At 39.1% G+C, this 27842-nt stretch overlaps 2 protein-coding genes across 4 annotated transcripts in view; one reads left to right on the top strand and one right to left on the bottom strand.

Annotated features, from left to right (window-relative positions):
* DKK2 (dickkopf WNT signaling pathway inhibitor 2) overlaps positions 1-15907 on the top strand; it is a 40038-nt gene extending 24131 nt beyond the window's left edge. The window contains exons 2-4 of the mRNA XM_015625848.3: positions 10121-10271; positions 10922-11071; positions 11590-15907. Coding sequence (XP_015481334.1) covers positions 10121-10271; positions 10922-11071; positions 11590-11840 — 552 coding nt within the window. The 3' untranslated portion in view covers positions 11841-15907. The remainder of the gene's footprint in view (positions 1-10120; positions 10272-10921; positions 11072-11589) is intronic.
* LOC107203584 lies at positions 12166-25804 on the bottom strand. Of its 3 annotated transcripts, XR_002001673.2 has the most exons (7): positions 25393-25804; positions 24905-24970; positions 22771-22919; positions 22095-22275; positions 19041-19664; positions 16115-16159; positions 12166-12252 (listed from the first exon to the last, which is right to left on the bottom strand). XR_002001673.2 is itself a non-coding variant. In XM_019006452.2 (5 exons), exons 1-5 carry the CDS (start codon positions 25574-25576, stop codon positions 19549-19551), a joined length of 696 nt encoding a protein of 231 aa, XP_018861997.1. In that variant the 5' UTR covers positions 25577-25804; the 3' UTR covers positions 17545-19548. The 3 variants fall into 3 exon arrangements, 1 of the variants encoding a protein (XP_018861997.1); XR_002001674.2 differs by lacking the exon at positions 24905-24970 and having other exon boundaries at positions 25393-25801; XM_019006452.2 differs by lacking the exons at positions 12166-12252; positions 16115-16159 and having other exon boundaries at positions 17545-19664.
* Positions 25805-27842: the final 2038 nt, after the last annotated feature.

Here is a 27842-nt window from a genome sequence, read left to right as displayed (position 1 = left end):
ATCTTTTGCTTTCTTTGAGTAAACTGTGATAATTTGCTTTAATAGCCTAGTATTACAATTTTTCATTTTACTCTTACTGAGGAGTCAGCTGAGCAGCAGTATGAGCCTAAGCACTTCACAGAGGTTGCCTGTGCCCTCGGGGGGCTGTGTCCAAGCCTTTTTCCAGCACAGCTGGATTTTTGCAGGTAGTCCCACTGCATAAGCACTGCTGGCTCCTCATCCAAGCACAACTGCTCCTAGAATGAGTCAGGATGAGGAGCTGCACTCTCATACTGTAATTCTTCCTGTTGTTATGAAAAGGAAAGCCCAGGCTGTATTATTGATTTGTCCTGCTTTTCAGTCTCACTTGTGCAGACCAATTGTAAAAACTGAACTTTGTTTATTTCTTTCTTTTTCCTTAAAACTCATGGACTTCTGTGTCAATGCCTCTGAATCACCTGTGATACAGGAGACTGGAAAGTGAGAGCTGGCGCAGGTACCCCAAAGTTGGTTGGTTGTTCTGACATTAAAGATGGACTGATGGATTTTTGATGTCTGATTTCAATTCTCTGGAGGTGCTTTGGCATTCTCAGTTCCCCCTGCAATGGAGCAGCCATCATGTTGCAGAGGGGCTCACATAGAACAGGAAAAGAGGGAAGGTGTTTGGAATATCAGATGACAATGGTGGTTTCTGATGCATAGAGAAAAACTTGGGGATTGAAAGAGGCATATGAGCCAGGTGCTCTCACATACATGATCATCAGGGAAGCAGAGAATAATGCTGACATTTGGTAATGATGTTAGATTGTGGTCAGCAGTCTGCTGAGGTGGAGACTGCAGTTCATCCTTCTCAGACATATGGCATCTGGCTGTCTCTGCAGCTGCCACAAACTCATGTTTTCAGGGCTGTCCTTCTAAATATGAGAACCAGAGAAAGTGCATTTTGAAAAATGGTGCCTTAAATGCTTTGAATTCTTCAATGCAAAGTATATTCTGCAAGGAATACAAAAGAGTAATTTCCAGGGTGAGGATTGCAGGTGCTGCACAAATGTTTATAACCTGAAAGCATTCTCTCTCCGGGCAGTGTAGCAGACAAAGGAGAGTTTTTGCACTGACTTCAATAAGACAGGTTTCCCCCTCATTTTTCTAGAATTTGTGAATGTTTGAAAGCAAAGGCAGTTTACTTGCTTAACAGGAATACTACAGTAGATAAAGCTGTCATCTCATTTTTCGTGCTCTGTATACTTGCTTGCAGAGATGGCTCCCACTTAAAGCTCCACCTTGACAGTGTGCCATGATTAGTGGATGTTCAGACCCAGGTGTTAAACAGTAACTTGCTGCCAGTTCCCAGCAGTGTTATTCTACACCCAACCACATCATCTAAGTATTTCCCTCTGGTTTAATGACTGGTACTTTAAGAGCCATAGGATCTGCTAGCTGTTTTCATCTGGATAGTATTCTTGGTATTCCAGCTGCTCATCCATTGCAGTAAACACGTTGATCAAAAAGCAAGAAGACTCCCATGCTGAAACGGATGATAAATAGCCAATTAGAGACAAAAATAAAAAGCAAAACAGTCGGAAAAGGGGTGGGTAAAAGGCAGAGATAAAAGGGCAAGAACAGTCTGGTGAAAAGACTGGGTGTAGAACAAAGCACGTGTTAACAAACCTTCACTCTTTGAGCAGCCTTTGGTGATGCATTTGAAAATGATGTAAAATAAAGACCTGGAGGATTCCTGTCACATTGATTTAGAACTACACTGTTGACTTCAAAGATTACCTAACATTGTTTTGATGCTATGTTGTGATGCTGCTGCTGGTAGTTCACTAGACAGTATGAACCAGACACACTGAGACAGTCTGTGAGATATGGGGTCAAACTGAGTGTTCCCCAATTTTTTGTACTTCTTTAATCATGTCTTCTGTAACATCCCAGTTCTACAGAGCAGGAAGCCACCTTCAAAATCAAGCAGTGGTGGCTCATGATGTCTCCAAATGTTGAGGAGGAATCACTGCTATGAAATATGATGGTCACAGTATCAAATAGGGAAAACCCGAGAACTTTGGTATGTACACTGTGCATGGGGCAGGAAACATAGTTTATTCGCTTTGAGAAAACAGGATTCAGCAGAGTGATGGACCAACATGGCAAACATGGACCTAACGGTGATAATTTGTCTTAAAATTAGGATAGAATAGAAATACTTGTAGCTGTGCTGCCTCAGGGACAACAATGTTTATGCTGTATTCTGGAGCAAATTTGATGCTGATCTGTGATAAACAATGTACATCTGAGCATATTTTGGGTGCTGCCCTTTAAGACACTTGGAAATGTAACTCATTTCTGGTTTTACCTAGACAAGGAATTGAAGGTGAATTAAGTAGAATAAAATTTTAAGGTGGATTATTCTATGTTAAATGTTGAGGTTTATACTTTCACAACACATGTAAAATGCATTAAATTGAGGCAGATTTAACTGAAATAATAGTATCCTGCCAGAAATTTTGCTGATCCACTTGCTTTCTTTCAGATTATCTTCCTCCATATGTCCTTCTGAAGCCAAGGCCAGCTTTAAACAGATACTTCCTTCACCCAGTAGGACACAAAATGTAGGTAGTTCTGTAAGAGAAGGTGTAGATTTATAAGCTGTAGAATAACTGGTCAGAATGATCTAGACAGTCTAGGCCTAAAATGCTTGTTGAAATTCATTATGTGGGTTGAGAGAGCCATAGGGTCACAGTGTGAGTGAGATCTCATTCAGGAAAAGTCTTTGGGGTTTTTTTTCTGTCTGCACTGGGAGAGTCACCACTCACACTGATGGGTGCTGTGTGAAATAGGACAACACAGCTCCCCTGTTTATTTGGAGGTGTTTGACTCTCTTTCCACCAGAGGCAGCTATGCACTCCCCCTGAGCACAGCCCCCTGCACAACTAATGCCTAATGCTTGCAGAACAGCATGTTGTTTTCCCTGGCATTATTGCTTGGACAAGGAAAACTTACAAGAGGACCCCTGTGAGTCCAGACTCTGTTGGTTCAGAGGGACCTTGGAGAGGTTTTTTTTCTGGTTGTTAAGATCTGAGTTTTCTTTGGCTCTAACAAATCATGAGAGCTGTACTACTGCAGGTCATAGAAATGTTCTTTCCCTGGTGGTCTAGAAGTGGATTGAGAATTCCTTTGAAACATGAATATTTATTGTTTAATAATGAAGGCTTCTGGGACCATTATCCACATAGTTTGAAGGAATGATCTTTGGAAGCTGCAGTATATGTATCCATGATGTAGCACTTTGTGAATCAGACCTCATGTAACAGCAGGGTTGTGTTAAATTGAAGAGTTAAAAATAAATTATCTCTAGAAGAAAGTGCTTATGCTTAATCTAGAGGCTGAAGATTGCACTTTTTCTCTTTAGGTCTGGCAGAGAAATGGGTCAAAGTTATATTATTTTAACAAAGAATGAGGTTTGGTAAGAAAAATTGAATTATTAAAATTTCTATGGCAACTTAAATAAGTAAATCTGTTTCATTGCAACTACTGTAAGTTTTTCTTTTAGGAAGGATCTGTGCCACAGCAGTCACTGGGAGTTGAGAGTTTCTGGTTTCTCAGTCTGAGACAGGATCCATGTCTGGAGCTGTCTGAGAGCACAGCATGATTTCCTCTGTGGGATAAATTAACCATGGCTTTGTGCTTGCACACAGTGAGATCCCTCGCTATCATCTATGCCTATGCTGAGCTAAGAATAGAAAAAAGCAACATCAGCAGTGCTGTGGGAAAACTACATCACTCCAGATGGCTGCTGATAAACTCTTTTCTTGTTTGGGATTAATAATAAAATAGTAGTAAATAATGGTCCTTTCTCATTCACATCTTAACCTGCATGTCTGCTTAGCAGCTAGAAGAAAGTTAGGCTGAAGTCTGTCAAAGATGGATTTTTCGGGATACACCTGAGAAACTATCCGTAAGTAGTTTAGTTGCCTTGCAGGGAAAAAGATAACCCACAAAGAGCTGGGAGTTTTCTTTGTGTGTTGATTTTTAAGAGCTTTCCCCTCTTACCCCCTCCATTCTGCTTTATCACATTCATGTGGCGCTGAATACAGAGCTGTTATTTCCATTGTTACTAAGGTTTGTATCCTGTGAGATCATGTTAGGATTTCTCTCAGACTTCATAGAGAGGATCTTCACTCTGTCTCCAAACAGGCGAGCGGGACGAATCCCACATGTGATGTATTCATTTAGCTCTACAGGCCACATGTTGCACACAACTGCCCCACCAATGTTGATCTGTTAAAAGCCAAAACAAATCTGAGATCCCAACTCAGAATCAGGCCCAACTGGGGAGCCAAACAATGACTTGCATTCTTTGTAGTTAGTCTTGACAGCAGGCTATTTGGTTAAAGCATGTGTTCGCATTTCCTAATTTATTGGCATGCTTTTAATTTGGATTACTAATTCTTCAGAGAAAGAGAAAAGAAAAAGAAAACATGGCACCCCTGTGGCTATTTCATATGTTTGCTCCGTGGGGATCAAATCCTTGCTCTGAAAGATAGTTCTGTCCTGTCCAAAGCAGGATGGGAAGGAGAGACTCTCACCATGATTCAGCCAGTTGCTTCATTGTGCCTGATGGCTTTGGAATATTAAGCAATATGCCCAAGACTAAAGGCAAAAAAGCTCTTTTGTTCATCTCTCAAGTGAAGGACATCTCTCAACAGTGAGGACAGAAACTCTGTCCTCTTGCCTATAGCTTGGGACATTTTTGGTCATCTAGCCAGCATATTGACTATGGAAAGGTCAGCTTCCACCTCCTTCACAGTCATTATTTTAAAATTTAAAGAAGTATTTAATTCAATATTAATTAAAGTAGAGAGAATAACCTGTTTGCCTTAAGTAACGAGTAACAAACTGAGCTGCAGTACCAATCCATTTGTGGTAACCTGTCTCACAGACCTTGTATGAATATAAAGATTGTGTAGGTGTGATGACAAAGAGATTTTGACAGCAGAAGATGTCTGTAGTATGTGCTAGGTATCACAGCCTAGTGACACAGGGATTTGCACAGGACATTAATAAATAGGGGTAGTATGCACAAGACTGAATAAGAGCCTAAATTTGTCTTCTAACATATGGGTTCCTAGGAAGCAAGACCATTCCTGGAATAATGTATGTGTCCATTTCCTTGAGTCCCTTGTTTCATCTTTGCAATGTAGCTACTGCCTCTGTGCCAAGTGGGAGAGGATGATGAAGGACTGATCTGGTAGCTCTGGAGACTTCTCACTTTCTGACTGTACAACTGGTTGTGGCTTTTCTCCTCTTCTTCCACTCAGTCCCCACTATCATCAGGGGATGATTGTATGGACCAAATCTGGCAGAGTGTGCAGAACAATAAGTGCAGTGGTACTGTCATTTCTGTGGTACACTAAACTTCATCTGTCTTACTGAGTGCTGCTTGGAATCTTCAGGGAAAGGCTAATGGACAACTTCCATGCTGTTTCTTCTGCTGGAAGTGGTAGTAGCCACAATTTTCTGCCAGGGCTGACTCTGCACTTGGACTTTATGATGTGTTTAAAATAAAAATTAATTGCTTTTGGGGGAATCACTACTGATATCTGTTCCATCAAAACACCTATTTAGGCACAGCTCCTCTCAACGTTGAAGGTGGGTCTGAAGCCAGCAGTGTCTCGACTGCTTGTGTTGGATAAGTGATGACACAGCCTAGGTAAAAATGCCAGTGGCTCTTCTTGCCTTTCACCGACTTGGTTAGCTAGTACAGTGTGGAGTACTTCAGCATGAAAACAAATGAGACATCATAACACGAACAGATGAGAGCCTGGTGACTAAGACACTGCCTGGGAATATTGTCTTCAGATCTTTGCTGGAGGCCATTCTGAAATTCAAGACCTTATCTCCCAAAGCTCAATAAAGTATGTTTGCCATCAGTCTCCTCAGCCTTCAGCACATTACAGTGTCTGTCTTATTCTCCCCCAGAATGCTTCTCCATTACGTTTTATAGTGCCAGACAGAGAGACTCAAACTGTTTGACATCTTAGCACAACAGTCTCACAACTTAATATTTCTACAGCTTTCAGTGAAACTCTGTGGTGCCTATAAAATATGTGTGATAGCAAATGACTCCAGTAAATATATCAAGAAATTGTCATTGCACTGAGGAAAGGAGCTAAGAGATCCTCTGTCAAAAGGGGAAGATGAAGATAAACATTAACCTCACTGCTGCATGATTCTCAAATCATGGGAATGACATTACCCACTTAGTCACAAAATGTAGACAGCCAGTTCTTTACGCAGCCTTCCAGGGAAGTTAGTAAAGAAAGGAAGATAGATCTTCAGTGCTTGGAAGGACTTGTTCAACTATAAAAATCCCCAACATTTACCTCTAGCCTCTTCATAATTTTCCTTGAGTATTTCTATCATAGATTCACGGAATTTTGAATATAAATTCAGAAGGGAAGGAATGTTCTCTCTCTCTCCAAGCGAAAAGTTTAACATCTCTGTGTTGTTGTGACCTGATTGATAAAGATTAGTCTTGGTGGACTGATGCAGGTGACTTTTTGGCACAGCACAAGCAACACCCATTTCAACATCTAGCCTGAATCCTCCAACATTGCAAAAATCCCTTTGCTGTACAGTTTTGGACAAGTAATCAAAAGTATCTTTTATACAAGGATACAAAACTAATTGGAATGTCTGAGGAAAAAACATGTCAGCAAACAATGCTCTTAATCAAACAACACATTCTGAAAATGTGACTCATTATCACGGGCAAATCTAGTTTATGTCGTGCTACGGGTGACTTGATTGCCTGTAAGTGGGATGAAAAAATAAGATGTTTTAATGCAGCTTCAGGGAGTGCTACATATTTTATCTCAGTTTCATCTGGTTTCCCATGATATCAAAGCTGTGTTTAGTGGATGGAGATTTACAACCAGAAAATGATATGTATAGCTGAAGAATGTGAAGGGATGATGTAGAATAGAATAGAATTAGTTATCTTTGCAGGGGAAGTAGAGCTGGTTTACAGCTTGCTTCTTCCCTCTCCATCTGGGACTGATCTGTGTCTTTGTGTTGTATATAGGAAATGTACTCTACAATTCTCTGAACGTGAAGAGACTGTTCCAGGCACTGTATTGTAGAAGATTTTGAAATCCTTGACTTATGCATAGATAATAGTTAACATGCACATTTTTACATGTTTTCTTTACCCTGTATTTTAAAGAAAAACTATACCTAGATTGATTCAACTGACAGCAAAGGAATAATTATGGATGCATTTCCCTCTTGGTAGCCAAGGCTAAGTAAACAATATATTATTTTGGTTTATTTTTCTGTTTCTATAATGAATGCTACACAGCAATAGAAATTACTCTGCTGAGAGCAGGAATTATGTCTATTCTAATGAATGTCCAGTGGCTATATAGGCATTTTTGTTTTAAGGTCCCTGTGATTGATAGCCAGGCTATGAATGGATAGTGATTTTGGCAGATCAAAACAGTTGATGGCAGAGGGTATTTGCAAGAGGATCTTTTATGGCTGGCTGGTAGCTGGTCTTTTGAGTGGACCTGCTAGTTATTGTCTAAGCTACATGTAAGACTTATTTTTTGATGTGCTGCATCATGTATTTGCCTTAGGTAGGTCAGTTTTGGCTTATTGTATTTCAAAAGTATGATTTTTATTTAGGAATGGGCTCTAGATTAGGAAGAAAGGCTGGGTTCTGCTGATTTCCCTAGCAATTTTTGAAGTTGTCTTTTGTTACTTTTACCATTCTCAAGGACTGAGTTTAGAGCTGACAATTAGATGCGTATCTTAAAATATCTTTTCCATGTCACTCAGCTTAAAAGCCAAAAGTAAAACAATCACTAGATATGGTATGTGAGAGCATTCATTAGCACCATTTGGGATCAGGGAACATTTTTTTAAAGAAGCTATTTGAGGAACCAAAATAAAACTGCAAGTAGGCTTCTTGCTGACAAGTTGCAGGTGTATGCCACATGCCCATATTAGAAAAAAGATGTGGTTATGAAGGTCTTGATGACAGACAAGGGTCTAAAATGCCTTCATCTCCAGGTTTTAGCCAATCCATCTGTTTTTTATTTGCATTTCCTCCAGCTAGCAGAGTTAGTATTTTTCAAATGCAATATAACCAGGCACAAGTCTATATAAAATTGCACTTTTTTATTTTTATTGTAAGATTCTTAGGTTAGTAAGGTATCATTTAAATCAGGGAAGTCTTATTTTTATGGTAACTATATAATAAATTTTAAGTCATTTTTATTTATTATTTTTGGAAAAATGAGGGACAGGTGTGATAAGGTTGAGGTAAGAGCACTTTGGCTCCACTTTACTAGAGTAAGTAGAATCTGCTTATGCCTTAAGAGTACTAGAAAAGTATTTCTATTTGTCTCTTATTGGTACTTCTAGCTTAAAAGATCTGGCCTTCTTTGATTTCATCCTCTTGAGAAAATGTTCATTCTTAAGCCTAAAAGACTTCCACATATTCTGGATTACTCCAAACAGCTGCACCCTGGAAAAATTCTCAAATGCACATACTCAGAGGGCAGAAGTAATGAGGCAACAGCACTTGGGAAATATCCATCCAGCACTTTTGGTACTGTAAAGTAAATTTTGACCAAAAAAACAGCTCATGAAGCCACATGATAAATGGCATTGGTTCCTCTCCCACTACTGACATGAGAGAAATTTGTTTGGTCTTCTTATAAGACCTCTTGTTTCTTATGTGATTCTCAACAGAATGGCATGAAGATAGATAAACAAGGGTCTCTCCATCTAAAGAAACAATTTTCAAAGTTCATTCTCAAAGGCCACAAGGTGGTTTTTTTTCTGATTACAGAAAAGTAATCATTCTACACTGGAAATTAGTCAGTTGAGCTTTTTTGGGGGGAGTCAACAATTAATTGCAAAATCATTTTGAAAATAAATAGTTTTATTTATTTGAAATACTGGAGGAAATTAGTTGAGGAAGTGTAAATATAATTTTCCAGAAAGTGCACAAAATTCATGGTCATCTTTTTTTGTTTAAACAAATTCTTCAACAATAATTTTGAGGAATGGAAAAAAAATCTGTAATTAATTTAATAGGCAATAAAATTAGATTCAGACAGATAGCATAGTTGTAGCTGTGTGGGAGTCAGCAGAGAGCATCCTGGAATGTTGCAGTGTGTATTATTATGTCTCTTTCAAGAATCCTCTTTTTCCCTTTTGTAGGAACAAGGTTTTCTTTATCTTTATGGGAGAATGCAGTGCTTTCATAATCTTTTTTTAAAAAGTCTGTTTTCCTGTGAGGTGATGCTGGTTTTGATGAATATAGAAGAATTGTATACCCATATATCTGCTTGCAGGGAATTATATGTGCAAGATATTTTGTACTCTATAATATATTCCATGCTGTATACCATAGGGTGTTGTTTAGCAGGTGGTACATTTAAGGAGTATTCTAAGACAATAAGTAAATGAAAGGTTATCAAAGTGAAATGCTGAGCAGTGATGTTTGTTCCCTTCCAAGGAGTTCCACTGGTGTGGGCCAGGGATGAGTGGTGCAGTTACAAACATCTGAATGAGTGTGACACAGATAATACTCACTGTGGCAATGCTGACCTTGTTGATAATAAACCAGTGTGTTTTGACAACTGTCAAAGGAAAAATGTCTCAGAGTTTAAAATGAAATGTTAACTATTGGAGGGTGTGCTTCAGTATTTTTACTGGCTTTCATGGCTATGTTGATTGTTAATTGTGGAGTTTTAAGCTCTTGCCTATGATGAATGAGATCCTTGAATCCACAAAAATATGAGATCTCTTGTGCCCAAATACATTTGAGGTAAGGAAAGATGAAACCAGGAGCAAGCAGATTGCATCTCTTATTCTTTAAGCAATGACCAGCAGTTGTGTGAGCTTAAAGATTGTTGTGTGGCTGCAGTGGAGCATTCTTAGTTGCATCTCCTAGCCCCGTGAATTGTTACCTCAGCTATTGGGGATTTTTTTGGAAGTTTCAATGGTGATTTATTTTCTTCTTTTTTTGTTTTTATCCTTTTTTGTTTTGTTTTGGGTTTTTTTGTGAGCTGCATTTGTTCCTTGTGCAAAGGAGTGCCTGACTGTAAACCTTTCTGTTCCCCACCAGGCCTATCCTTGCACTAACGACAAGGAATGTGAAGTTGGGCGGTACTGCCACAGCCCTCACCAAGCCACGTCTGCGTGCATGATGTGCCGGAGAAAGAAGAAGCGCTGCCATCGGGACGGGATGTGCTGCCCTGGGAACCGCTGCAACAACGGTATGGCTGCCAGCTCTGGGCTTTTCTGCAGAAAATCAGCCTTTTGACATCATCTGTTTCTATGAGTGTGCCCAGAAACAGAATTTTTTCCTGGGTGACAGCACTTCTTTTTCTAAGCCAAGGAAACTTAATTGTCGCCTTCATTCCACTCTGCCTGGTTTTCTTTAATAGTATTTCTAAGTTTAGGGCTCAGGTATTACCAGTCTTTTCTTATATTTTGTGGTGGAGAAATACAAAAATGCTGCTGCCTAAAAGCACAGCTCTACATTTCAGTGATTTGATTCACTGGAAGACTGCACAGAAGTCATATTTTAAGGAAGCAAAGGAGACTTAATGACTCCTGAATCTACTCTCCCTGGGGAAGGTTATAACCATACTGTTTGCATTCCCATGGAAGCTGGAGAGGGATGTCTGTAAGGAGCTCTCCAGGGGCTTGGACCATAAAGCCAGAGTGACAGAGAGACTGACAAGTGAGTGAAGCACAGCTGTGGTGAGACTAAGTGCCAGGACCCAGAGGTGAACGTGTGATTACAGCTGAGCATCACTGAGGCCAAACCCCAGTGCTTTCATCATCCTGACTTGGTCAGTGCATGTCTCTCAGCTGCTTTTCCTCTTATTCAAATCTTTGAATGGCTGTCTTTTCCTTGCAGGTATTTGCATACCAGTAACTGAAAGCATCCTTACTCCTCACATCCCTGCTCTAGAAGGGCCACGCAACAAGAAGAATGGTCATTATCCAAGCAAGGATTTGGGATGGCACAACCTGGGGAGGCCACGATCCAAGCTGTCACACATAAAAGGTAAGAGCACATTTGGGCTGCACTGGCCTGTTCCTTCATGTCATGAATCATGTTAGTGCTGTTAGGATACAGCAGTGGAAACCAGAAATAGGCAGTAATTTCACAGGGAGTGAATGTCTATTGTGAGAGTTCACAGCATGACTCAGAAAGTGATGTAATGTCAACCGACAGTTCCTGTGATTGAAACAGCATCTGCTTTCTTCTCTGTATCAGATGTGGACTGACAATCATTTTATCAGTTGTGCAAGACTGCAGACATCCTCATCTTGTAACAGCCATGTAATTGAACACTTGTAATTCTGCTTACAATCCTGCAGCAGAATTTCTCCTTACTAAGTCTTACGCATTACCCCCTTGAACCTTCCTAATTGATATCTTCTCTTGTGTTTACATCCTTCAAATAGCCACAGGTGGAAATATCACCTCTCCTTTTTTTCAGTTTCATTTGCATAAGTCTGCACTGAATCTGTACTTTCACATTTTCCCATGAGGTAAAATAATGTGGTTGCTCTTTTTAGGACACGAAGGTGATCCCTGCCTACGGTCATCAGACTGTATTGAGGGACACTGCTGCGCTCGCCATTTCTGGACCAAAATTTGCAAGCCTGTGTTGCATCAGGGGGAGGTGTGCACCAAACAGCGCAAGAAAGGGTCCCATGGACTGGAGATTTTCCAACGATGTGACTGTGCCAAGGGTTTGTCTTGTAAAGTATGGAAAGATGCGACCTCCTCTTCTAAATCAAGACTTCATGTGTGCCAGAAGATCTGAATGAGGATTGGGAAGACAGTATTAAGTGACTGTGGCTTTATCAGTTTAATGCATTATGGCATGGTGGAAAAAGGGGACTGCAAATGAAGTGGAATGGCTAAAGTAACTGTTAGAGTATGAGTAGAAGTCACACTAAATGCATTTCTTTTTGAGCTGGTGGTAAACACAAGTGTAGCTGGAGTTCACCTACCGCGCAGTTCTCCTGTAAATAATTCTACAGCTTGTGGGAAATGCTAGTATGCAAACAAGTAGAGTGGAAATGAATGTCACTTACCTTGCTGTGTTGTCCCATGATGTTTCAGGGGTTCAGTGATGTTAGGGCTACAGTGGGTCTCCAGCGTGGTAAGGACCTTCTACAGAAATTGTATACATTGTACTCCTATAGGAAGCAGTGCATTGCAGGAAGACTCATCTGTCAACACATTATTGGTCACATTGCAGGTGTGAGAAATGGAAATAAAGTTACTGTGAATGTCCACATGCCCTCATTATTCAGGGCTGACACTTCAGCAAGGAAGCACTCCTGCAGGACAAGAGTGCTGTGTTTTGCAGGCCCTTATGAAGAAGGTGAAAACTGGCCATCTCCAAATTTCAAGAGAGCTGCAGTTTATCTAAGAGGAGGCATTTAAACAGGGTTTTATTTCTATACATGGGTAAATTGAAATGCTTTATGTAGTTCAATGTCATAGTAAGGCACTTAATCACTTGTATTTGCCTCAGTTTACTGCTAATTTACGTTAGGTTGAACAGATGAAGCAAATATGTGTGCATGCTGAATCCAGAATTATATACATGCAGTTCCTCATTAGTCCTAAATATACTGTCCTTGCCTAAGTGTTCTTGCATTATAGACATTTCCAAAAGAAATAGCAGTGTGTTGAGCTGCTTAACATGAAGAGCTTTGAAGTTGTTTCTCTGTTGCAGTTATAATATAATATACATAACACCTCAGCACTGGTTGAGGTGTTTTGGGAATACTGCTACAAACTCAAATTTTTACACTTCATGGCACTCTGCAGCAGTATAATGGATTTGTTCTCGAGACAGCAAAGAAAGAGGAGATGGGTCTTGTGAGCACCTCCTCTCCTGCAGAAGATGATGTAAGAAGATGGCATGACCACAAATGACTTGTTAAAACATCATGTGATGTCACAGCATACCACCCTCCAGCATGTGCTCAGCCTGGAACTGATGTCCTCTCACGCTGGAGTGTTCTGCCAGGAATGACAGAAATACATAGACTGTGGAAACAGCTGCCAACCCTATGTTGTTTGTGTACTGGTTAAAAAAAAAAAAGACAGCCTCTGTCCCTTGACTTGTCTCCCAGGTCTTTTCAAACATTTTAAATTTTACTTATTTGCAAATATTCCTTTGTATAAACTTTGGTAAAGAGACTGATATTACTTTAAAAGAAGTCTGATTCTATAATTGACCTACTGCTAAGTTGTAATTACCCATTTATAATTACCCCTTTTCATGTTCTATAATACAAGAGACTTTTCTGTTTACTTGGTTCTGCACAACATGGGTAGGCCAGTATGTAGTTTAACTTTGAAGACCACATCACCATTACCTGACACATTTTTCCACCAGTGGGATGCTTTAAAGCTTTAGCTTAGCTACACCACTTGATTCAGTCTTCCTAATTATATCATGGACCTCAGCTTCATTGCCCTTGTTTTTCATAAGAGTCTAAAGCAGAAGAGTATTTCACACACCTCTTTCCCTACTGGAAACAACTCTTCTAACTCCAGCATTTTCCAGTGTCATTGGAACAGGAATAAGGCTCAGATTTTTAAAAATCCTAAAAGAGCTGAGGAACCAATTTTGCTAGTTTTATTTACACTGACACAGCACATACTCAGAAGAAGAACTCAAGTGCTCTCATTGTCACCACATATAAAAGAAAATTATATCCAGCACGAGCAGGGGGGTTGCAGAAATGGAATCCCAGCATTTTTTTAGCTCTTTTTTTATTGGCCTACCCACCATTTTGCTCTTGCAAAACTCAGTTATTTGGGATAATTTATTTACAGGAAATGTTTAATGAGATGTATTTTCTTATAGAGATATTTCTTACACAAAGCTTTGTAGCAAAATATATTTGCAGCCTGTTGATTTCAATGTAGAAAAATGTATAATAAGATTAAATATATTAAATTTCCTTTCACATTTTTCCCCAAATATTTTACCCATATTCTTCTCTTTACCTGCTGCTTATAAAGAATAGTTCTTTACAGAAAAACATGCAAATCCATTGAAAAAAAGAAATTACATACCTTAGCTATGCAAGTAAAAATATCTGATTGCACTTGTGTCTGTGTGTAGGCTGAGTTTTGGTAACAAACATGAAGGTCATCTCTAAAATCCCCATACATAATTTCTACAAAACTGGTTTAAGTGAGAACTATCTGTGTGCTTCTCTTGGGTTGGTTTACACCTAAATACTCAAAAATACATGTTGAAAATAATGCACCTGGTTGAGTAATGTAAAATCAACCAGGTTAAGCAGGAAAGGTATCCAGACACATTTCCTGGATAGTGATACATACCAGAGGGACTCACGATGGATAAAGGTGGTACTCAAGTTACACAGCATTTTGTTAGAAGCTACAGCATGCAAATACACTCCTGCAAAATCTATAACTAGCAGTTCTGAATTGGCAACTTACAGCATTCAGCTCTAATAACATGAAACAATCCATGTGACACAACTGCGAATACTGTTAATAAAACCAGAGAAGTTTTGATCCCAGGAAAACTCCTGCAGAGCACAATAAATATTGCAAAATATTGGCTGTGGTTATTAAGCAATGGTCTTGATATCCCTGTTAGTTGTTTTGGGTAACCCTTTGCTTGGAGGATGGAATGGTCTCCAAGTCACATGAGTGATTGTACAAAATGAAAAGGTTTAGCTACTGTCATTTGCAATATTTGGTTGGTAGACCTTTGAAAATTCCAACACTTTTAACATCAACATAATAAAGTTGTGAGCATTTTCAGAGCCCAATGACTTCAACAGGGATGGCCAAAGCCTTCAGAGATTTAGTCTGGGAACAAAAACAATAGGCACAGGCAGTTCCTTGCACACCACAAATACTGAGCCACATAGCTGAACAGAGTAGCATGCAAGCAGTTTCATAAGACTGAACTTTGGTTGTTTAGAAGACAGTCAGTCAATGTTTTGTGGAAATATACATCAGTTTGAGAATAAAAGAATAGCTAAATTTGGAGATAATTGCTCTCACTCACTGTGTCACTCATCACGGGAATTAAGAGTGAGTTTGCTTCAGTAACATTTCAGAAATCTGCTGTCATGGCACAAGTACACAAGATGTTATTACTGAACAATTCAAATAATTTTTGTATTAGCCTAGAATAGCCTCAGCATTGCAACATCTCTTTGGAAATACTCATTAACTTTCTTAAAAATAATGGATTTCTACTCTACATATATTTGATTTACAGTATAAATGTGGGTGTGTATCCATTACTGTACTATTTGCTTTGTCTCATGTTGTTTGCAAACTATAGTATTTATGATTTTAAACAATTTTTTAAATAGAAACAATTAAAATAGATTTATTTGCTTCTATAACAACACTTTCAACAAGCGTACATCCAGCATCTGACACCTAAGCCCGAATTCATTGAAATTTAAGTAATTTTCTGCATATTCTGACTTTCCCGCTCATTGTCTCAGCAACAGCAAAAAAGCCCTCATCAAACACCATAAAGTATCTTGGACAGAGGCTGAGAAGAGACATTCCTTACTATTCCTTGTCATCAGCCCACTCTGCTTTCACTTTAGAGCCCTGCATCAACACCCCCACTACCAAAGAAAATTGGTATATTTCATCCCTTCCAGTTTGCTTTCCTTCTAGGAAAGCCATTTAAGAAAGAGATCCTGAAGGTCAAAACCAGCAGAAACTCATATAACAGAGGCTCTAAGCTCAGGCTTTTAGGAGTTTTGAGATCTATCCTCTAACTTTCAAAACCTTAATTGCTAGGAAAATTATGTAATATCAAGACCATGTTTATAAAATATAAAGAAATCTTGTTCTTTGGATTGTCAGTCATGTGTTCTGAAAATAATTGCCCACAGTGGGGAAGAAAAAACAAACACTTCCTCCTCATCCAGGCATCTTTACCTGTAGTCCCTGACAAAGGGAAAGCAGTGGTTTTGGATTTCTTTTGCTCTGGGCACAGTGTACACAAAGGAATAATTAATTTTGTTTTTAAATCACACTAATAATAAAGTTATGGTTTCTTACCTTGCTCACCAGTCTTCTGAGGTATGATATCTCTCTTTTGCTGCACTAGATAGGAGTGAAGATACAGAGTTAGCTTCAAGGTCTGTGCTCCCTCATTTAAATCCTAGTGTTTCACTGAGATAAAGGCTCTCAGCTCAAGTGCCTTATCACAGCTAATTCAGTTTTTCACATGCTCACCACTACCAAAAAAGTGCTTACAGTACAACACAGACCCTGTATCCTTTCTTACCATTTATTTAGGTTCAATTTTACATGGCTTCTATGAGTTACTCAGAAAGCCCCAGATGTCTGCTGCAGCCCCCTCTCACTGCTCTGCCAGCTTTACACATCTCTGCTTGTGGCAGAAATTCAGGAGGTAAGGGGAAAGCACTGAAAAAGCTGGAGGTGGCAGGAGTGGGAGCCAGCCCAAAGCTTGAAACGGTGGGTACAGGGGACAAGCTACCTCAAAATGTAGTTATTTGCTGTTGCAGACACTGTGAATGTTAATGGTATCCCACACAATAATTAAGAGCAGGGAAGGACAAACGCCCTCTCTTTGTTCTTGAGCCACGACCCCGCAGTGCTGACCCAAAGAGGGGAGGCATGTTTGAGTGACTCGGGTCCCTCAAAAGCTGAAGTGCTGAGCCCATTTCCCCTGGAAGTAGTATGCCTGTCACCTTGGTCCCCTGTGTATCCAAATCCTGGTAATTCCAGAGGTTTTGGATTCAGGCACATTGTTTGGATAACATTGCCATAGATACCACTGAAAGTCTGTGCAGGAGGATGGAAGAGACAAAAGCAGGAGACAACTGCACTTTACAGAACTCCAGCTGGTCCTGGAGCTGTTACTTTGACCACCACTGATGGGACTGACCCTGGATATATAGCATTGGCTAGAGCTCGTTGCAAATTTGTTTGTCCTGGCAGCTCCCTGTTTTTAGTTTTTTTAGGAATTGCTTATTGTTATAGCATGAGTGTCAATTACTTATTTACAAATGTCTGGTACCAATAAACTCTGCTTTTTGCAGTACCAGCTTGCAGCTTGATTTAGAAGTGGTTTGCTGCCTGCCAACTTCCTGAAGCAGAGGAAATAATCTTTTAGAGGAAACTGAGATTTTAATAAGCACACAGGTGGGTTTTATTTTTTTTTTCTTTCCTTTTTAGGAAAAAAATATTTAGAAACAAGAAGAAAACACCATTAATGTGCAAAAATTTCTTGACACATACTGTAGTTTTAGGGTCTTTGGCAAAACTTGTTCTGTAATTCTCCACTGCTGGTATCAAAGCTGGCTCAAGAGTAGTTAACAAATCAGAAAGGTATACCGGTGTGGTTGTTCCAATTTTCTATTCTTCATAAGCTATTTATTTATGAGAGTATTTTATTCAGCAAGATTCACTCAAACTTGCAAACTTTTTTTTTTAAATCTAGTATTGAACATTCAATTATTTAGTACAATTTTAATTGTAGGGCTCACAAGTATTGTTTCTTTCCTTAGTGACAGTAATTTTTAATGGAACCGTCAAAGTATATAGATACATTGAAAGTACTGAAAGACACAATGAGTTCTGGAAGAAATTTGCCAGGAATTTTGGAATGCAGCACACTAATGAATCCAATGACCACCCAAAGCTTTAGAAAAATCCACCTCAAGGTTATTTGGGCAATGTCTTTTTCTCAATATCTGAGCAGTTCCGGATGTTGCAACAGTGCTTAAAAGAAAATCCTAATGTATGTGCTCTCAAAGGACAGTAAACTCTTCTGTTTCAAGAAACATTTAACTCTTCTGTGAAGTCCAGAAGAGGGTGATACCTGTCCTTGCCAGTGCAGCACACTGCTAGCTGGTAGTACTGTTTGGAGACCTATTGGATAAACTTATAAAAATTTTTAATTACTTGAAAGACAGTGCTCTTTATCCTGGAGCTTCCTTCCAACCTGTGTGGAGATCAATGGTTATGGAGGGAACATTCTGCAGGTCATAGATGGTCTCCATTAGAAATTCTTCAGGATGGCTGTAAATAACTCTGAGGCAAGAGGCCTTCCCTCTGCTACCACAGCTTCCAGTGAGAGTTCAAAATGTATCAAAACCTATGAATTCATCAGATTAACTTTGACTTCTCTGGATCTCTGGATTTTTCGTTTTGGCAGAGTCAGATGTGGAAATGCCAAAATACAACTCTTGTACTGTCTTCAGCTTGACAACAATTAGAATCTTGAAATAATAAGTTCCATTGCAGAACTTGATTCCATGAGATTTGCAGCTCAAAACATAGATCCAAAATGTCTAAAAGCTTTGAAGCAGAATAAAGAATTCCTTATGTTTATTCAATTATCACCTCTGAAACTTGTTGAGATTCCCATGTTAAAAGCTCTTTTAGAAATTTATCCTTAAGTGATTGCAATTGAATACAGTATTGTACAATGCACAAAATACATACTCAAAAAGCAGAAAAGATCAAATTAAGAAATTTTCTTTCCAAATTTGATGCTGAAAACTAAAAGTTACCCATGACAGAGTACAATTATTTAGCACTCAGCTTGTATTCTATAGGGACTATATTAATAATTCAAACCAAAAATAGAGAAGTGTGTTAGTACACCTCACCTGAATGGTACAGTGACACCAAGACTGCAATATTATATGTAATATAAATATATAAATATAAATGTAATAACTAATCATTGTTCCCTCCTCACTAACTAATCACTGCACTGCTGTAGTATATCAGCATTTAAAGCAACAGGATTTCACCCATGTGAAAATGACTTTCTGAAAATATTTGGTTGCAAACAGGTAATTTCCATCATGGTGCCATAAACCTGTCCATACAAATTGTGTGTTGACAGTCATTACCATCACTGGTGACAATCTCTAGGCAAACAGGATGACACTCATAAAGAAATGTTGCTTTGCATGCATTACTTTTAACAAAAGGTGGAATTACTTACCTCTAATAAGGGTCAGCATTCCTGGTGTTGCCTTTCCCATCTGAATAAAGAGGTTCATTTTTACATGACCAAACATATGTAATGAGCTTCTCAGCTCAGTGTTGTCAGAGCAATTTTACATGTCCTAAAAACAACACAGGTAATTAGTTTTCATCTATGAATTCAAATACAGTTTTATTTTTGATTATTAATTTACATATCTGCATTTTTAAAAAATATAAACTGTTATTATTTTCAGTCTGCTTCAGGTTTATCCCACCTCTAACCCAGTTTCAGAATTTAAATCAAAGCAATTGCATGGAATGTAGAAGTAAGCAGAACTGAATGATCATTTCTAATTTCTACTGATCACTAAAAAAATCAAGCAGACAAACTGTCAGGGAAATGCGACATGAGGCCTGAAACAGCTTGACATAAATGCTAGAATTCCTGTTTATTTCAGTACATTCTAAGTGTTTCCTTAACTACATCTCTGATAGACAAACACTTTGAGTATATAGAGACTGATTTAGCAATGATCCAGTAGGCAGAAAATCCTATTTGATGACAGAGGCCAGTTGCAGCAGCTGAGGTGCATCACTTCAGTAGTGTTGTCAAGTGTCCTTGTGTCACAGGTCACCTTTCCTGAAAAATAAAAGCAAGCACAGCAAAAACTCAATGCAGAGCTGAAAAGACTTCAGTAATCAGAAGCAACAATATTTCAGGAACAGAAAATAGTTGCAGGAAAAGATTCATGGAGGGGAGAATAAGGAGGTTTGGTTCAAGGGTTGAAGGTTTATTGAGGTTTTAGAAAGAAAATTGCAGTGAAGATGATGACAGAGTGCTTTAAAGTAATGAGAGGTTGAAAGAAGGTAACCTGATGTAATAATTAAAAGTTCTTCATGTTAGAAAGAAGCAGTAGGTCACCACAGTACTCATGTGCATAATGACCTACTGTATTTTACCTACTTAGCCCATTTAAACAGTCAAGAATACTGTCCTAAAGCACAGTTTGGAGATGATATTAAATAATATTTCCCTCAAAGTCATTACATTTTGAAATCACTAAGATAGAAGTTGGCTTGTTTCATGTTCAAATACATCTGTCTTATCCCCATTTGGTTTTAATTGGATTTTTTTTTTCTGTGTGAGACCTTACAGCACCTTCCAGTACCTAAAGGGGGCCAACAAGAAAGCTGGAGAGGGACTTTTTACAAGGACAGGTAGTGATAGGACAAGGGAGAATGGCTTTAAACTGAAAGAGGGTAGGTTTAGTTTAGCTATTAGGAAGAAAGCCCTTCTTATGAGGGCGGTGAAGCACTGGAACAGGTTGTCCAGGGACGTTGTGGATGGCTCATCCCTGGAGACATTCAAGACCAGGTTGGATGGGGCTTTGAATGGAAGTGTGAATTTCCAGGATTCATGGAAGTGTCCCTGCCTGTGGCAGAGGAATTGGAACTAGATGATCTTTAAAGCCCCTTCCAAGGCAAACATTTTTTCATTTTATCCTTAACCAAGTGTTCAATATTGGTGTTGCATCTCTTTTACAAAAAACAAGCAAACAAACAAAAAAACCCCACTACAACACTGACATTTAGAACATTTCCTTACATGATAGCAAGAAATGTAGATTCCATGCCTCCCTGTCTAAGTCACAGGAATGGTTTCCAGTTCTTAGCAGGGAAATATTAGCAATGAGAAATAGAATGTAACTTCCCTTCTGTTTGATTAAGGGATTGGAAATCACATTTTCTCTAGAAAAAGCAGTTTGGATTATCCCTGGGAAATTTACTGAAGAAGTTTACTAGAAATCTTTTGTACTATGTATTAACAATAGCAAAAATAACAAAAATAACAACAACAACAGAATAATAGTAACAGTATTTTTAGTTTGCTAGAAAATTTTAATACATCTTTAAATTTGTTATTTTTAAGGCTTAAAAAGGTACAGGACTTAATAAAGGATTTAGTCAAAGGGAAGACCTGGCACAGGATTCCTTTCAGCAAATTTTAACTGTCTGAAGGTTAAGTGTCATGACAAGATTATACAGACAAGAGACACTGAAAAAATAATTCTCATGTCAGATCTCCTTCTGTAGATGACTGCCTAGTGCTTGGTGCTTGCCTCTGTTTCTCCACAGAGTAGGGGGAGAGCTTCAACTCTGAGTTCATACCACACCTGAAGCTTTCAGATGAGTGAGGAGCAGAGAATATGAATTGTACCCTTCGTGCACAGGAGGGAAAGGTTTAAGCAGTGTATGCACAGCAGGAAGAGTGGGTCAAATACTGCCTAAGATCAATATCACTAGCTCTATTTTAACTTTCTCGTATCTCACACTAGCATGGTGCAGTTTTTGCACCCACCTAATGAACATTTTATAAACTGCCTCTCATTACATCTGGTTCTTGATCTGTTCTCCAAACCTCTGACAGAGTACAGTGCTGCCTTGACCTCAAGGGACATCTATCATGCCCTCCTGAGCATCCCTCCCTCCTTCTGGTTCTGCCTGATGATGCCCCTTCCCTAAATAATCATTGAATTTTCAGACAGAGATTTGACTCTCATTAACCCTTTTTTCCTAGAAGAGACTCCCTGTAGACCACCAGGACTCCAACAAGCACCTTTGACAGCAGCTGAACCACCAGCACAGGCCTGTTGTTTTGTTTTACTTATTCCCCCACCAGTCTGCAGCCACCTCTCTGAAGTCTAAACCCTTTGGCACTAGGACTGAATTTTATTTCTGTATTTGTACAGCACTTAGCACAAGAGCATCCAAATTCACAGCTAAAGGTCTATTATCATCCCTATTTTTATTACCATATATGACTGGAAACTGAAATTTCAAATGGGATTATTCTGTTAGCAATTCCTAAAGCCAAATGAATACACAGCATTGTCCTGCCTCACACTACAATGGTTTTCAAGTTGTGGTCCACGAAACTTCCATGTTCAGAAACCTTAAACTAGGAGGTATGTCTGTTGTCAGTAAGCTGAAAAAGAATTAGGAATTGTCAAACCAAAAAAGGCAAGGAAAGTATTTAAAAAAAAAAAAAAAAGAAAGGAAAACCTCATACTCGGCATAAAGGTGATCCTGTCACAGGCTCTGGGAAGCTGTTCCCCCTTTCCAGTGAGAATGTGAATCAAGCTGTGGGTATCCTGGAAGACACGCTGCAAACACATGCAAGTTGATGGCAGTTCCTCAGTGTCTTCTCCCAGGGAGGTAGAATTGCTGGTTCTGCATCTGAATATTTCCATCTAGAACAAAAATACTTTTAAGTATCTTGCCATCACACTTGATATCATGCTAACTGCAGAAACTCTTACTATCTGCTGTTCCCATCCCATGAAAAACATGACTTCACTATTCTGGGATTACAAGCTGCTCCTAAAGCAACGTGGTAATTTAAATTCCATTTCCCATATGGACAAGGCAAACAAGCTCTAGATGGACCTTCCAGCTATTCCTTCTTTTTAATAACTGATGCATGATGGTCATATGCTAAAGTCATTCATCCATCTTACTTATTTTATCTATTGCCTGCAAAACACAGCAACATAACCCTGGAAGGATGGAAGGGAGACTGCAGGGCTGTGAATTAAAAACAGCCTGCTTGGAGAAGTGAGGACAGGTGCCGGCTTTGGCCAGCTAAGCAGGTGGAGGAGCTGATTGTGAGAAGGAAGGGTCCAGACAGATCCACTAATTAGGAGGGTGACAAGAACAGGTCAGTTTCAAACCCTGTAACCTTTCACCTGAAGCACCCTTGTCCGAGTCCAGCCATGACCACGGGACTCCACCTTGTCCTGGAGATGGTAGAGGGCTCTGCACACCTGGTGGTCGGTGGTCTTGGAGCTATTCCCAGAGAAGCTGAACTTCAGTCCAACTGGCAGTCTTAGTTTTGCTGTAATGAGACCCAAGGTGGAAATAAGCTGAAGAGGTGCATTCCTTCTTTTCTCCTGACAGGTGCCTCTTACAGGAGCTGCTCACATGCTGGTGTGGCCATGTGAGCTGAGCCATCAGCTCGAGCCACTCTGGGATGAGAAAAGTGACACGACCCAGCCATCACACAGCACGTGGGGAGGGGTCTCCTCAGGGAAGGAAGAAGCCACGTGCACCTGTGCTTTTATTAGTTAAAAACCCAACCCTTAAGGACCACGTTTCTATATAATTTTTTTAAAAAAATTAACCTCTTTTAAATATTTTCAAACACTGACATCATATTCCTAACAACAACAACAACAAAAAACGTATAGTTCTACTTGAATTAGTTTTGTCCCTCAGGGACCTTTTTGTTGCATTTCAAACACATCTGAGCTAGAAAAATGAAGGACAAATTAAAAAAATCTGTACTTAGAGACACAAATTGGGAAAAAATATTTTGGAAATGGTTTTGATTGGTGAAAGGAAAGACAGCTACTTTAACACAAAACGTAAAAATATTTTTTGAATATACTAGAAAACAGGGTGAAGAAAGAAGATCTTTACACAAAGTTTTGCTTAGTTTTTCTGAAGAAAGATATGTTATTAGTTATTAGGGTTTAAAAACACAGATCCAACAATCTAACATACATATTTTGAGCTTAATAAAGAAGGATTTTAAATACTTTAAACTTATACAAAAAATTTCAAGGCTCAGATTTCTACTGTAGTTTTTTCCTGTATATTGTATATGTAAGTTGAACTAATCTTGTCTTTGTATGAGATCACATTAAAAATGGTTATGATGATTTAATTGAATTTAGAATTCTAGGAAAACAAACAAACTTTCCAGTACTTGTTTCTACAAGGTAAGTGTTCGGCAGAGACAGAACACTTAATTTAGTATTCATAAGTCCTAAGATACCAAGAGTCCTAAGTCCTGAAGTGGGTGGCACTTTTGATTTGTCTAAGATATCTGATGATGTTGAATTAAGTGAGACTTTCAGAAACATTAACATTTTAGCAATTTTCCTGGCTTTTAAGTTAAATTTTTCAAGAATAAACATTAATTTTTTTTCTTATGACTGCTGTGATTGTGACATTGCTCTTGCAACCCTTGTAGCTGTCGTATCACAAGCAGACATACCTTCAGAATTGCAACTTGAATTTAATTCCTATTGATAAACTTCCAAAAACCTGGGTATAAAAAGAGTCCATTTACTTTTCTAACACTTATAAATCCTACATATCATGCCACACTTCGTACTCAAGTGCAAGATACACTCTGCATGCTTAAAAGCCTGGCTTGGGTTGGGAGAGGAACTTCTCAAGGGCTCAGTCTGGAGGAGAGGAGAGGGGGGTAGTCCTGGTGCCACAGCCCATTCCCCACCTGCAGCATGCTGTGCCAGGAGCTTGGACTCCCTCTATTGAGGGCAATGTTCCCCTCAGACAAGATTTCCTCTGACTCAAGCCACAGAAGCTTTGCAAAAGAAAGTGCACAGAGTCAACAACCAGGCACTGACACCAGCAGAGAAGCTGTAGAAAAAGCTAAAGTAGGAACATAAAGAAAATATTCTCTCTATTCAGACTGGGCTTAAGCCATTCTTGATGCTTGATCCAAGCTTGTTCCAATCTCATCTCAGTCCCTCCACCTCTGCAGTGCCCTCCTTATCTTGTCTTTCCCTATTGTTTACTACAAATTTCCCCATTCTTGTCTTTCTCATCCCTAAACAATATTCTTCCGCCAAAAAGGGAGAATTAACATGTCCTTTACCATTGTATCAATAGCTATGTATTACCACACTCCTTTCTGCTTTTGTCCATTCCTGTAGTACTCTTTAAGGCATGAAGATTGCCTCTTACCCTACCCTTTGTACAGTGTCCAGCCTGGTTTTGGTTGGTCCCTAATAAATAACACAATCAGTAAAACCTCTGCAAGAAGAAAAGCAGAAAAGGAAACTTTCTCACCGGGATTTTTGATGGTGATGAGATTGTTTCTCAAGCCATACTCTGACAGAAGGTACCGTGGTCTCACTAAGTAGAAAATTATATTTTTAGTCATTTTACTTAAATGTGAGAGTTGTCTATACTCACAGCATGGGTTATAATTCTTCACTCATGGCCTAATAAAATGTTTCAATTTCTGAAGTTTACCACCTTTACTCTTTGAATTTCTCTCCACTCCTCAGATAGTACAGCTACAACGCTTTGTTTCTTGAAAACCTAAAAGCTAAAACAACCCAGACTTCCATTTGTCCCAATCTCCATGCATGCCATTTTTCTACAATGTTTTTAAACAGAATAATTACACCAAGACCCAGACAATCTATGAAACATAACGAGAAATCAGACAGTATGAGAAGAATACAACATTCTGGAAACCTGTGAAGCTTGTTTTAACAAAGCTATAAAAATAAACTGCCAGCAGTGTTTGCCAGCTCTCCTAATGTTCTTACCCATTAGCTTTCTCAACAGGCACTCACGGCTCTCCAGAGCTTCCATTTGCCCCGGCCATCGTTCCTGTGCACGGTCCTGCGCAGCGGGGACTGAGACACCCCTGTGGGCACCTCTCACTGCAGATCCATTGCTCAGCCACTGTGCCTTCCCTAAGCCATGGCTGAAACCTGCAGCACAGACCATCTGACTCCTCAGCCTTCTGCCTGCTTGACTTGCCCTTCCCTGAACCGTCTCTCTTACCCTCCTATGGACACTGTCCCTTTGTTATTACCTGCAATAGCCACAAGCCCTGTGGGTTTTATGCTCTTGGCTGGGCTTCAAGTTCCAGCGCTTCCCTTGCTTCTCACCCTCCACACACTAATCAGAGGTTCCCTAGTGGGGTCTGGGATGTAGATGCCTGTTTAACTTCTGTCCTCAGCATTTCAAAACCATTAGTCAGGGCCTGGACTGTGGCCATCAGAATACGAGTACTGTAAGGTAAACAGTAACTCCCATATTTTCCTCACCCCCTGCATCTGGAAGACAAATAATGAGTCCCACAGTGTACTGTGTATTCTCATCCCATATTAATTTTAGTTATAAAGGTCAGCTAATTGCCATTTCCTGGGTATTAGGTGGAGCACGGCAAGGTATCACAAAGCATGGAGATGGGTGCCTTCATACACTTCACCACATTCTGTATTTTATCTCCAACTGGCAATCCTGGTCATTGTCGCTCTAATGAGTTACCTATGACAGTCTGTATTACCTGCAAAACAAATGCTTGATCCAGACCAACCTGTGGTCAGAGCAAGTTTCTCTGAGTTAAGCCCCATGAAATCCCCGGGTGATCATGCCTCTACCTGCATTGCTATAAATAACATCCACGCTGTGAAGTAGCCCAACTGTTAAACTCATCTGCAAGCACCGTGCCTTCGGCTCGTCGCTGTTAATTCATTCAGGCTCCCCTCTTCTTCATTTTAGGTAATGTCAGGTTGCTTCTCCCTTGGGTGAGATAACACTGTGCTTACTAATTCCCAGCTTGTGGGAAAGACAGAAGACAATGGGAGCTTGTAGAAGACAGAGACAGCCAGAGAAACTTGAAGACAATCTGCAGTTCTCTTGTCAGTCTCAGGCTTGAGACTCTTGAGACTCTTGCTTAATTTTTCTTTTGGCAACAGCCCTTTTTTAAAATGTCCTTAATTTCTCTAATAATTTACCAAATCACTTGACTTCTATATGTGCAAGTTACAATGTTTTTCTCCATTTTAACTTGTCCCTTTGCTTACCAGTATTAACTGTTATTGAAGACCAGCTTAAAAATGTGCTTCACTTTAAAATGTGCTTACATTTATATTACATAACTTGCATAAAATATACTACAGTTTAACAAAAACAAACAATGTTAAATATAGACTGGTCAAATTACATAAATCTTAATAAATATCCAAACCAAAGATTTAGGGTCTCTTGTACTCACATCTGTTCACCTAACAGACCCACCCACTGTCTTTTATCATAATAATAAATCCTGGTCCTCAACAAGTGCCAATGAGACTTACATGCATGCAAATTAATTTGTTTCCATCAATGCAATACTTAATCAAATTCTGGTAAACATTAATGGTGGTCCTCACCACAAAAAAAAAAAAAAAAATTAAAAAATTAGTGAACATGTGAAAATGAAAACAGATGTTTTCCTAGCTGCCATAATCAAGAAAAACATTTTACAAAGTAGAAATAGTTATTTGTGTGGTCAACAATGATGTAACAGATCATGTATCTTCTGCTACATGTTATAACAAATACCTCATTTTCTGCCTTAGGATAAAGGATAAGGCACTTACCCAAATAGACTGGGGAAATACCAGTGAAGGAATTGTACAAAAACATATTTTTTTCGGTTTTATGCCTACATTGTTTTCACTATTGCAACCTTTGTCATTTACTGGTAAAGAAAAAAAATTAAAAATTTATAAAGGATGAAATGGTATTTTTGACACAACATATTGCTATTAAAAAGTTTATAAACCATAAAAGCACTGGATCTTGATTTGTGCCCATACTACATGCAAAAAAATGGCTTTGAATGCAATGGAAATCAATCCTTTCTTGGACTGATATTTTTTATAGACTATGTGTTCATTTAAATCATGATTTGATATTTGAGGGCATCAAATTTTTATGGAAAATCAAAGAAACAAGGATTAAAAGGAGCAGAGAACTGTAACTGTATCTAATATTTCATCAAGAGGCAAGATAAAGACTTATGCCTCAAGACTGTGATCCAAAACTACTGTCATATCTCAGTCACTAGATAAAACATGCAATCTCTCCCCCAAAGAAGTGGGAGCATAAGACCACAGACAAAAAGTTTTACTAGGAGTGGTTTGCACAGAGAAAAGTTGTTCCAAAGAGAAAAGTTGTTCCAAAGAGAGGCTTGAATGACACAAAGAGAGACTCTTGGTGC

The sequence above is a fragment of the Parus major genome, chromosome 4, assembly GCF_001522545.3.
Source record: "Parus major isolate Abel chromosome 4, Parus_major1.1, whole genome shotgun sequence".
NCBI lineage: Eukaryota > Metazoa > Chordata > Aves > Passeriformes > Paridae > Parus > Parus major.
This window is presented reverse-complemented; position numbering and strand designations above follow the sequence as displayed.

Coding starts and splice junctions, on each gene's coding strand:
- LOC107203584 (XM_019006452.2), bottom strand. CDS start 25,576: ATGGTCTGTGCTGCAGGTTTCAGCCATGGCTTAGGGAAGGCACAGTGG. Junction 24,971..25,392: donor CCTGTTGAGAAAGCTAATGG/GTAAGAACATTA, acceptor TTTTCTACTTAG/TGAGACCACGGTACCTTCTG. Junction 19,665..22,094: donor CAGGATCACCTTTATGCCGA/GTATGAGGTTTT, acceptor TTTATTTTTCAG/GAAAGGTGACCTGTGACACA.